Here is an 11,334-nt window from a genome sequence, read left to right on the forward strand (position 1 = left end):
ACAGCATAGTCATAGAAGTTCGATTTTTGCTCTCCTGGTTAAGCATCCTCTGTCCCTTCAACCTTTGCGCATTGTTTCGCTTCTTTCTTTGGAACACATAGAGACAGTTAGAGATTTTTTTTGTTTGTTTTCAATTAGTTTTTTTTTACTAACTTAGCTAATCTGCTTCGTTTTATTTCAGTTCATGACTTATCATCTTTTTTCTTTGTGTACGTTGTTCTCCCTTCTCTCTCTCTCTCTATCCTTTGATTTTGTCTAATTGGTTACATATGTTCGTCTTTCAGCTGTTTTTGTTTTTTTCTTTTTTATTCACTTTTGTTTGCTCATGTTTTGCTTTTAGTATGAATGCAAATGCTAGCTTTTGTTTCATGTTGTTCTGTGTGTGTGTGTTACGTTTTCTCGGGAGCAATTTTGAGGCTAGATAGTTATGTTGCTTCTTCTTCTCCTTGTTCTTCTTCTTCTTCTTCTTCTTTTACGTTCTTTTCAACTTTCCTTTAAGATATATATATGTATGTATGTTGTGTCTGTGTGTATAGATATATGTATATTATCCCGTACTACCGTTTCATTAAAGCCAAACACTCACTACACGTCGGACATACGCCGGTCGTTTGTTTTTTTTTCTTCAAATTATTTTATTTTCTTTCACAAAACACCTAGCAACATAAGTCTTCTCGCTTGCTATTCGTTTATGCCAAAAAAAAAGAAAAACAAAACAACAACAAAAAGAAAGAACGTCAAATGTGACAAATTTTGCATATCTTTCTTCTGGCTGTTTCTACTTCGAACCTGTCCTCCTTTTCCTCCTACTTACTCTTTTCCTCATCCCATTTCCTTCCTTAGTCTTCGATTTGGGGTTTCGTCCACAGTTTTCCATCTTTTAGCTGAAGTTATTTCGGGAGTAAAAACTACTATCACATTTAAAGTTGCAACAAAAAAGTTGCTGTCTATTTTATACATGCTTTTACCGAACGAGCGCGGTACGTACTACTCCTGCCCTGCCCTGCCCTGCCCTGCTAGCCCTTTATCCCTTTTCCACCATTTGCGCCAGCTTCCCGCACTACCAGATTTCTCGTAACGATCAAATTGAAATAATAATAATAAAAACAAATCGAGAACAAAAACAAAAACCAACTTCAAACAGCGCTCAACACATCACTGTTTTCTTGCACGCATCGGCCGCCATGTTTGCTTATCACTTGTCCGAACCGACGCACACCTACAACATCCTTGCTGACCATTCTCTGAAGGAACCAACACTTCTAGCTCACCACCCATCACCACAATGCACCAACCTCTTCACGACCTCAAGCACTCCGCTACACATCCGCGCTTGGCCGCTTTAGAATCACACGTTGTAGCAGGACACCTGCTGCATCGGCGGGAAGGCCGCCGTCATCAGCGGCGTAAAGCTGGAGCTCATCATGTACGGGTGCAGCCGATGCGAGACCCGCTGATGCTGTCGGTGGTACTTGGCGAACAGGAGCTTCTCGGAGGCTTCGGCTGCCGCTGCTGCAGCAGCTGCCGCTGCCACCGCAACCTGATGATTGTGGTGATGTTGCTGCTGCTGCTGCTGCTGCTGCTGATGGTGGAGGTGTTGTTGCTGCTGATGGTGATGCTGCTGGTGTTGCTGATGTTGCTGGCGATGCTGCGACTGACGATGTTGCTGCTGTTGAGAGTGATGTTGCTGTTGCTGCTGCTGCTGCTGTTGCTGTTGATGATGATGTTGCTGGTAATGTTGTTGCTGCTGACGTGCGGCCGTCAACTTATTGCAAGCCGCGAGATGTTCCGGACCAGCCGCGTGATAGTCCCGCGGTATGGCGGCGGTCATCGAGCTCTTGTCCGGCAGGGTGGAGTTGCTGCTGCTGCCGGTATTGCCACCACCATTGGCTGCCGCCTCCCACAGGCTGAGGTCCGTGCTGGGAATGCCGGTCGTAGTACAACTGCTACTAACGCCAGTATTGTTGTTATTACCGGTGTGACTTCGATTATTACTGCTACTGTTATTATTATTATTATTGTTATTATTACTACTATACACTGCACAGCCGCCGGCACCGGACAGCATCGCATCCCGCTTGCCCCCCCCGCGGTAGGACGACGGGGGTGGCAAATTGGCGGCGGCGGCGGTAGTCGCCACCACACCGGCCGCCTTCATTGGCAGTGATTCGGGACCGGCCTGGAAATCGCGAGGCACCGCCGCCGCCATTGAAGTCTTCTCGATATCGCCCCAGCGCAGGGGCCCTGCACCGCCACCCTCCACCAGGCCACTGCTGACACCGTTGGCGGTGCTGTTGTACACGGCGCAGCTGGCCGGCATCAGGAGCTGCTGTTGCTGCTGTTGCTGCTGCTGAAGCTGATGCTGCTGGTGGTGTTGTTGACTGATACCCGTATTACTTGGATTGCGCTTCATGGATGCGCTAGTGACACTTTTGGATTTGTTGCTATTGGTGGCGCTGTTGCTGGTGCTGGTGTTGGTGCTGTTGCTGACAGCTAAACCGTTACCAGCGTAACCGTTGGCTACTTTGCTGCTGTAGTTGCTACCGTTGCGCACCACAACCCCACCACCACCGCCTGCCGCACCGCCGGTACTGGTACAATCAGACGAGCCCAGATGATACCGGCCCCAGTCTGATGATGATACAGAGGCAGATTGTTGCTGCTGCTGCTGTTGCTGAGACTGGGGCTGGTTGTTGGTGAGGTTGTACTGATTCGAGGACTGCCCTGCGAGGTGCTGTGACTGGTGATGATGGTGGTGAGGTTGCTGTTGTTGCTGGTGACGGCCGTGGTGCTGCTGCTGTAGCTGCTGCTGGTGATGATGCTGCTGCTGCTGCTGTTGTTGCTGTTGCTGAGCCTGCTGCTGCTGCTGCTGCTGTTGCAGATGACCACTGACTGTGTTGTTGGCAGCACCGTAATGCTGTTGCTGCTGACTGTTGGCCGCCGTCGAGCGGTGCATCTGCCGCTGGACGTAATCGTCCAGCTGAAGCTGAAGGAACTGGTTGCTGGTGGATGCGGACGAGGACGACGACTTGTGGGCCGCATTCCGCCGGCTGCTGCTAACATTATTCACAACACCGGTCGTCGTGCAGCTACCGTTTATCACCGACGGATCGGCTGCGGCACTGGTGCCACTGCTGACGGCGACATTGCCACTAGCACTGCTGTTACTGCTGCCACCATTGCTGGCACCACCACTAACACCATTCTTGGCCGCGATCGACGAACTAGAACTACGGGACGAATTTGGCATGTTGTTGATGAACGGGCTGCGCCGCTGACTCTCCATTTTGCGAAAGTAGCACGGATGGATCATCAGCAGCGGTTCGACCCGTGCACCGACCGGCGGTTTTGCCTGGTTCGGCAGCTCGTACTCCACACTGCAGTCCACGTGCAACGGTATGCTGAAATCCTTTTGCACCGCCATGTTAGAGGCGGCGGCTGCGGCCGCTGCCGCTGCTGCTGCTGCCGCGGCGGCGGCCGATAGCCGCGAGGACAGATGGTGCAGCTGACTAGTGGCCGCCACCGGGCTCTGTTGTTGCTGTTGCTGCTGCTGCTGCTGCTGCTGCTGGAGCTGCTGCTGCTGTTGCTGAGCCACGATGCTGGCTGCATTTCTGCTGCCGCCGGTCATGTGATCGTAGGTCGGATAGCACGCTGCCATAGCCATTGTGATGACACTTTTCGTACGCACCTTCCTGCACAATCAACACACCCCAAGGCCTACACTACACCGTTTGCTGGGTAGTTTAGTACGCTTTCTGACACATACACGCTAGCGCACACGCACGCACTTGTCACTGCTATTTCATTTGGCACCGATTTTCTTGTGTAATTTCTCTTCCTTCTCTCACACGCACACAGGCTGCCCGGTTTGCACCAGTAAACTTTAGTTGCGTTTTGTCACACTTGCATCTCATCAACGCACCTTTAGTTGTGGCCGGTTGTGGCAGCTTCTAGCTTCAATATTTGCAACACTTTGACACAACAGTACACACGCGCACACTCTTGATTCTGCCCGTTCTTTCACCGAACACAGATCAGCGACGAGTAATCCTTTTCGATGGTGTCGCTTTGCCGTCGCGTTGCTATACAGAGCAGCACGACTTGTACTGCTGATGCTGCTGTTACTCCGGTTGTTGCTTGTGGTCAGTCTTGTGCTCCTCTCCGGCTGCTGCTGGATCTGCTGTTCCTCAGTCTTCCGCTTTACTTTGGCGACGGAATAGAGGATAATCCTGGTACCGTCGTTGTCAGCGTCGAAATACCGTCGGGAGTTGGTACGCTCCGGTGTACTCCGTACGGCTCCGTTTCTTTCCGTATCACACTACAGAGTGGTTTGTGCGAACCACACCACTACGTACACACAATCAAACACTCGCTTATAGAAGAAGTGCACTCTACTACTGTGCTGCGTCGTGGCCGCAGTGAAATCAGTAAAAATCACTACTAAAACTTCACCTTCACTTGATATTCTTCCACCTCTTGTCTCTGGGCGAGACAAAACCTTTGAGGTGATGGCGTTACGAAACAAAACTTAGCACTCGGTTACTTGAGGTACTGCTGCTCTGCTTTGACCCGAATTACTTCGAGAAAACTGCACAAGCACTTCTGTTGCTTTACACTCCCCCCTCAGATTGCTTAGTTAAGCTGAATTTTTACACATCCACCACACGGGCTCTCCTTTTCTTGGCCCACCACACACCACAAGCGTTGCGAAGAGTGGTTGCGTATGCTTGTTGTGTTTTGCCACACACACTCAACCGATTCGAAGGACCAAAGAAGGACTATTGATTTTCTGCCTTCTCTTCGTCACCTTCACCAACTCCGCTCTCTTCCACCGACTCTTCTTCTTCCGCTATACGCACTACACTCGAGCGCACACAATGCTATCACATGCACACAGCCTCTATCTCGCTTGCTTTACCCATTCGCACCGGGCCTGTGCTCGTTGGGCGCTATCACTCTTTCACTCACTCGCACTCGCAAAAAAAATCAGCGCACCCGAGAAAATGCTTCACCGTTTCTTATTGATATTTCTACACACGCTTTTCTCAGTTCGGCGCACTGCTGTTTGCTCACTTGCTCCGGACTGCTCTCTCTCTCTCTCTCTCTCTCTCTTGCTTCCACCGACCAAATTCCCTTAACTCTAACGATCGCGGTCCTTCCCTGGAAGGTATCCTGGCGCGTTTCTTCGGGCGCTCTGCAAGCGCTCTTGTGGAAGTTTCTTTTGCGAATGACAGCCACGGTCGGCCGTACGCCAGTGCACAGCCCCGAGTTTCGGAGAACGAACCTCGGCTGCTCGGAGATCGTGCGCACGCACACACACCACCGTACGGTGCGCAACGGTACGCACACCAGCCCCGCACCAATGAGCCCGTGAGGTTGCGTTCTCTCATTGCACTGCGTTTACGCTCGCGATGGTGCCGTCCGATGACGTAGCGCCGTGTAAAGGATGGGAATCCCGCACGGTGGTGTGCGTGTCGCTTCGGAGAAATAGCAAAGCGCACGTTCCTTTCAAACGATTCCAGCTGATTTCGGTGACCAACCAACGGAGAGAATGGTTCACACTACTACCATTGTCGCGAATCAATGGGCACTTCTCACGCACATTACCGTGGCTGGTAAGGCAGGGCTAGTAAACCTCGATTAAGGGTTGATTGGTTTCTACATAACAGTATTTTTTCAATGAACTTTGTGATTCTTCGCGATAGTAAGAATAGTTTTGGACTGAATTTTATATTCCAATCAAGAAACAAATAAAACTACACTTCACCAATATGAAGCTAATTTCCCTGACCTTATTGTTTTGGCTTGAAGAGTAACTTTTCATTAAATAACATTTAAAGTTTTGGTCATTTTTCTTCCACAATCTGCTCCCATAACATAATCAGCTCTCGGATTATTTCCATTCCTCTTCCCTGGTATCAGATTCCCATAATGCTAGTGATATTATGCTGCCCCTGATGTCACGCACACACACACACCCAAGCACAATTATGTTCCATTCCGATTGTTCCGTCCACTTTGTGTCTGTATACAGCATTCGTAACATAACTCGGCGACATGCACCTTGCGAGCGTAAGAGGAATAGCACCACGGCACCTATCTCGCTCCCTCTTACACAGCGCCAGTGTTGGCAGCCTCATAAAAGTGTCATCTTCACGATTTGACCATCTCCTATGAGCCCGCCCGTCACGACCTGCTCCGCCCCAAGACGTACCGTGCACGATCGTTCAAGCGTAACCGGATTTACTTTCTTTCATTCCTTCTTACTGCCCGCCTTTCTGCCCATCTTGTACAGCCCTCCTTCCCGGAGGAGACCAGGTAGCTTGACGACGTCTTGATGGTCGTTTCTTCGATTAGTCGGCATCTCCTGTGATTCACATAATCTTCCCTGGTCCGCCGTAGATGTCGTCTCCGGCCGGGTGCAGATTTTGCCTTTACCTTCACCTTCAGCCGGTCGTAAAAGAAACCCCACTCGCTTAACCCTTCTCACTTGCCATGAGGAACGATCGATGGCAAGGAATCCGCAGGTAATCGCGTACTCGCTTTCCATCGCTTACTGCCTAAGATCTTCATCACTTTTTTATTATTGGGGAAAGAGTTGAGCTGGTAGAACACATCATCTACCCCTGTGGAACGGAGATTGTTCCCAGCGTTTTTTTTTTTGGTACTCCAAAATGCGGGAGGTCCACCAGATTGCTGTGCGATCTTGGGTGGTTTTAGCGCTTAATCTTGACCACCGTTGGCGGCTTATTGTCAACCAAATTAACTTTGCCGTTGCTGTTTGGGGTACATTTCTTGGTACCACATGAGTTACGAAAGGGAAAATTTAAAGAAAAAACCTTCCACAAAACCTAACACCCTTAGTCTACTCCACATTCGTCCGTCTAGATTAATGATCGCACTCTAGTTTTCCTTCCTTGGATTTGGATTAGTCATCGGCAAACCATCGATCCTTTCACATCCGCATCCATCAATCGACGGTCTAATAAATGGCTTTTCATTTATTTCTTCTTCCACACACACACACACGCAAGACAACAACGAGCTAAAACTAACAGTCGAAAGGACCGACAGGGAAGCCGTACAACAAAAAAGAAACTACAGCATAAAGGGAGAAGAAGAAAACAAAAACACCAACTCCGCCCTCTTTTGACGCCTGGAACGCACGTTTTACTCTGCCTAATGTAACAACGAACAATGGACAAATAGTTCCGATTTTGACTTGACACGCATCGGAAGGAGCGGGCGAGTTTGAGCACAATTTGCGTATTAGTAATAATGGTCTATCGGTAAACGGCAATCCGAATGTAGCATAATCATCACCATTTAGCGCTTTGGAAGAGCCCTTGTACGTTGAATGATTCGACAAGGACGTTGGAAGGGAATTACACTAAGGAACGCTATTTACTTCAACCTTGTCATTGTCATTCGCGATCGAACAGATGATTGTATTTTTATGATAAAAATCGATTCTGGTTCTACTTTTACCACTTTGCAGATCTTATAAGCGAGATAAATGCGTTGGTTCAATATCCTTATCCGATGTATAAAGGTTTTAATTATCGACGAAACATTTTCTTTGAAGCCCTTAAAGGTTCAATTCGAAAGGATATGAATTATTAAATTAAAAGCCATTACTTTGTATTTCAAATGAAGCAATAAAACCCTTCTCTTACGGTGGTTTTTTTTTCTTCTTCCTGGAATTGGTAATTGGTAATAACATCTACGTAAATGGCCCGTGACCGTGCACGAGTTGTAAATCCAATTATAGATTAATTTGAAACACATTACTTCAAACGATGGTTGGATTCATGTGCCAATGATTGATGTGTTTGGATTGTGTAGGAAACTTGCCCAGTTTGGTTAATCGGGATCGAGCTGTAGCGTTTGTGAGTAATAATGGATCACAATGTTTTTAATAAGCGGCCTAGAAATTTATTTCAATTGTGTTAAGCTGCAAAAATATATTTTAGAAAACTGTACAGAAGCGTGTGTAATTACGACACGTGTTTGAAAGAAAATAAAACTTGTTTTGAAAGAATATAAAATAAAATAGCACTGGTTTTTAGTTGAAACCGATCAATTAGCTCCCAGAACGACAAACAATAGGCGGCGGCTCGGTGGTTTAGGCGACAACGGCGCCGGTCTTCAAGCGGCAGAACCTGGGTTCAAATCCCATTTGCACTGTCTGCCCGCAGTGAAGACTGACTATCCAAATACCTCGGTATCGGCAAGTCTAGTAAATGTAAAATAGTAAAATAGTTCGATGACTGGCGTGACCTAGAAGGTCGTTTAGCCAAGAAAAAGAACAAACGAAATGGCAACAAACGCATGGAAAATGTGTATCTTGATCTTGATTGATCATTTTTTAACGTCTTTTTAATTAAAGATAGTTTGATTGAAAATAGATATAGAAAAGTCTTAAGGCTAGCGACAGTTTTCAGTAGTAGTAGTAGTAGTTTATTTTGGACTCAATATTTATAGCGCTGTTTAACAAATGTTCATTCATTAACAATGGGTTCGCACCGTTTGCTTTCCTCACTGACTCTTTCTGGTTAGCGATTGCTGTTTTGTGATTTTTGCTATCGATTATGGTTTAATATTAATAATATGGGAAAAGTTCACATAAAAAGACTGTGTTTATGTTTGTAATTCTGTGAAGTTCTCTAGTATTGAACCAAGGAGGAACATTCATTTTCAATATCTTGTTCTGCAATACTTGTAATTTTTAAAGATGTGAGAATGTTATGCTCTTCCAAGCTGGGACTGCATATGTTAGTACTGATCGAAAAAATGCCTTGTAAATAAGTATTTTTTTTTTTAAATTCAAGTTTGATCTGCGCTGCAATTTGTTCGTTCGTACTAGAATATTTTTAATATTTGTATTAAAAGTAACCCGTTTGTCAAAGTAGACTCCTAAGTATTTTATGTCCTTAATTAATTTAATAGTCCTTATAGTTAATTTTATAGTCCTTAATTTCCATTTGGTAAAGTATTGGGCATATGTCTCTAGAGCTTTGTTTGAATGTTTAATAATTACTTTAGGATTTTTTTTTTGCAGAAGATGAGATAGCAATATCGTCAGCTAAAAGGAAATTGTTGCAGTTTGGTGTTTTAGGTATATCAGAGCTATATGAATATTGAATAATAAAGGTGACAATACGCTACCTTGTGGTACACCGGCCACGGCTACATGGGGCAATGATTCAGATTTTCCGATATGTACAATATTGTTTCGATTGTGTAGAAATGATTTTACTAGATTTATGAGGTAAGCAGGAAATTGAAGTTTGATTAATTTGTGGAGAAGACCCTGGTGTCATATAGAGACAAAAGCTTTTTCGCTATTTAATAGCACTAATCCAGTAGATTTGCTAAAAAACCTATTATCGATAATGGTGTTTTTCATTTTGTGAATCTGATGAGTGGGAGTGAGAGAAGGTTGAAACCCAAACTGGAAATCAGGAATGAAATTGTTGTTGTCAACATGCAATTGAATTCTGGAGGCAATAAGCTTTTCCAGATGTTTACCTAGCCAACTTAGAAAACTAATGCTTTCCGGTTGAGTGCGGTCCTTGCCTTGCCTTGGCGATGGCTACTATTTTAGCAATTTTCTATTGAATAGGGAAATAGCCAAGTTTTAGACATGCGTTAAATATTAGGACTAAATAGATTATGGCCTTCCTCGGGAGTCTTTTGATGCATTTGTTATTAACTTTATTGCAACCAGTTGATTTTTTGTTTTTTAATTTTTTTATCAGCTTTATCAGCTTATTTGGTTTGATGAACTCTTTGATGGGTGTAACTAATTTTCTTGGCTAAGTGCAAAATATTGTGTGTTATTCTTGATAATTTTCTGTTCCATAGGACTGAATCTGCTGTGAGTTAAGTTGAAAGCATTTACGAAGTGATCTTTAAGATCGTCGCATTTTTCGGAAGTAGTGAGAAGAATGGAATTTTGGTTTTTCAAACTAGGTATGTTTACTTGTTGATTTCTTATAGTCCTTACTAGTTTCCAGCGCCGATTATTGTTGTTTTATTGTGGTTTAATGGTTTCAAGTGTAATACGCCATGCTTTATTTCGTTCTTCGGATATAAGGTGTTTTACTCTTTTTTTCTCAACCGATAGTATGCGTCCCGGTATGTGAAATCTAATTTGTGTCTCTGCCATTTTTTCCAAATTTATTCTTCAGTTTTATCAATGATATTATATGGTCGGGAAGAATAACGTTAAATTTTCCAGGGATTACAGTTGGCATAGCTTTATCGTGTGCTCTAGTGATAGCTGTGGTTATTTTTTTTTTTTATTATTAGAGCAATTTGGCTGGGGTTTTGGGTATCAATTAAGTGTATCGTGAATAAGAGACAGATTTCAAATAATTTGTCCTATTATTGATAATCTCCATAACGATATTGTAACAATCTGTCTTTTAAAATCTGTGCCCAATCTAACCAAAAGACGGTCTCAGTTGGTATGCAAACTTTTCAATCTTCAATGACTGGACTAGACCTTAGACTTCGTCGTGTTGACCATCAAATTTATTAACATTCTGTTCCGATTGAAAGGATTTTTGGACAACAAATTCCGGCTCTAAAAAAAAACATCCAAATTTGACAGTCCACAAGATAATATGTAATAATTTGTTATTCTACGCACTATCATTGATTGAAAGCAAAATTTGAACATTTAAAGATCCCAATTGCTCAATTAAATTTATAATTAATTCTAGCAATTTATCTACAAAGTAGCTTTACCTGATTCAATCCCCGAACCCTGAATTTATGGCTAATAAAATGCCAATGCAAAATTAATCAATCATAATTGAGATAAAATTCCCGGGGTTTTCACTTCCCGCGTTGTTCGCCACATTTCTGAACCAAACCGAATTGATTACATTTTATTACACTGTTGGTTGTGAGCGTTCGGGGGTTTTTTTTTTTTATTTTTCACTCAATCGCTTTCAAAAACCGATTTTCTCCGCTGTCCCGTGTTCCAATCGGTTCGTCGAAACGATTATGTTGTTGCCCCAAAATGTCAAATCTATCTTTAACTTTTGCGCGCACAAACGATCGCCACGGTGTGTGACAATGTAGTTTTTCCCCCCAATTCTCAATTACATTCGCGTTTTCAGAGAGCAGAACCGATGACGATGTTATCTATTTTATTTTATGTGAAAGGAAAGGAAAAATAAAACACGCGAACAAGAAAAAATAAAAGGATGAACATGGCTCATAAAACCTGGCTTCGCTTCATTACCATCTTCTTCACCGTGTCCGTGGGTGATGAACGGATTGGAATCGGTTTCGACGGATGGATGGATGGATGGGTGGGAT

At 44.5% G+C, this 11,334-nt stretch overlaps 1 protein-coding gene across 1 annotated transcript; it reads right to left on the reverse strand.

Annotated features, from left to right (window-relative positions):
- Positions 1-1,334: 1,334 nt before the first annotated feature.
- On the reverse strand, positions 1,335-3,670 carry LOC126557176 (probable serine/threonine-protein kinase yakA). Its single transcript, XM_050212858.1, has one exon. It carries the CDS (start codon positions 3,662-3,664, stop codon positions 1,349-1,351), a length of 2,316 nt encoding a protein of 771 aa, XP_050068815.1. The 5' UTR covers positions 3,665-3,670; the 3' UTR covers positions 1,335-1,348.
- Positions 3,671-11,334: the final 7,664 nt, after the last annotated feature.

This window comes from Anopheles maculipalpis, chromosome 2RL (assembly GCF_943734695.1).
Source record: "Anopheles maculipalpis chromosome 2RL, idAnoMacuDA_375_x, whole genome shotgun sequence".
NCBI lineage: Eukaryota > Metazoa > Arthropoda > Insecta > Diptera > Culicidae > Anopheles > Anopheles maculipalpis.

Coding starts and splice junctions, on each gene's coding strand:
- LOC126557176 (XM_050212858.1), bottom strand. CDS start 3,664: ATGGCTATGGCAGCGTGCTATCCGACCTACGATCACATGACCGGCGGC.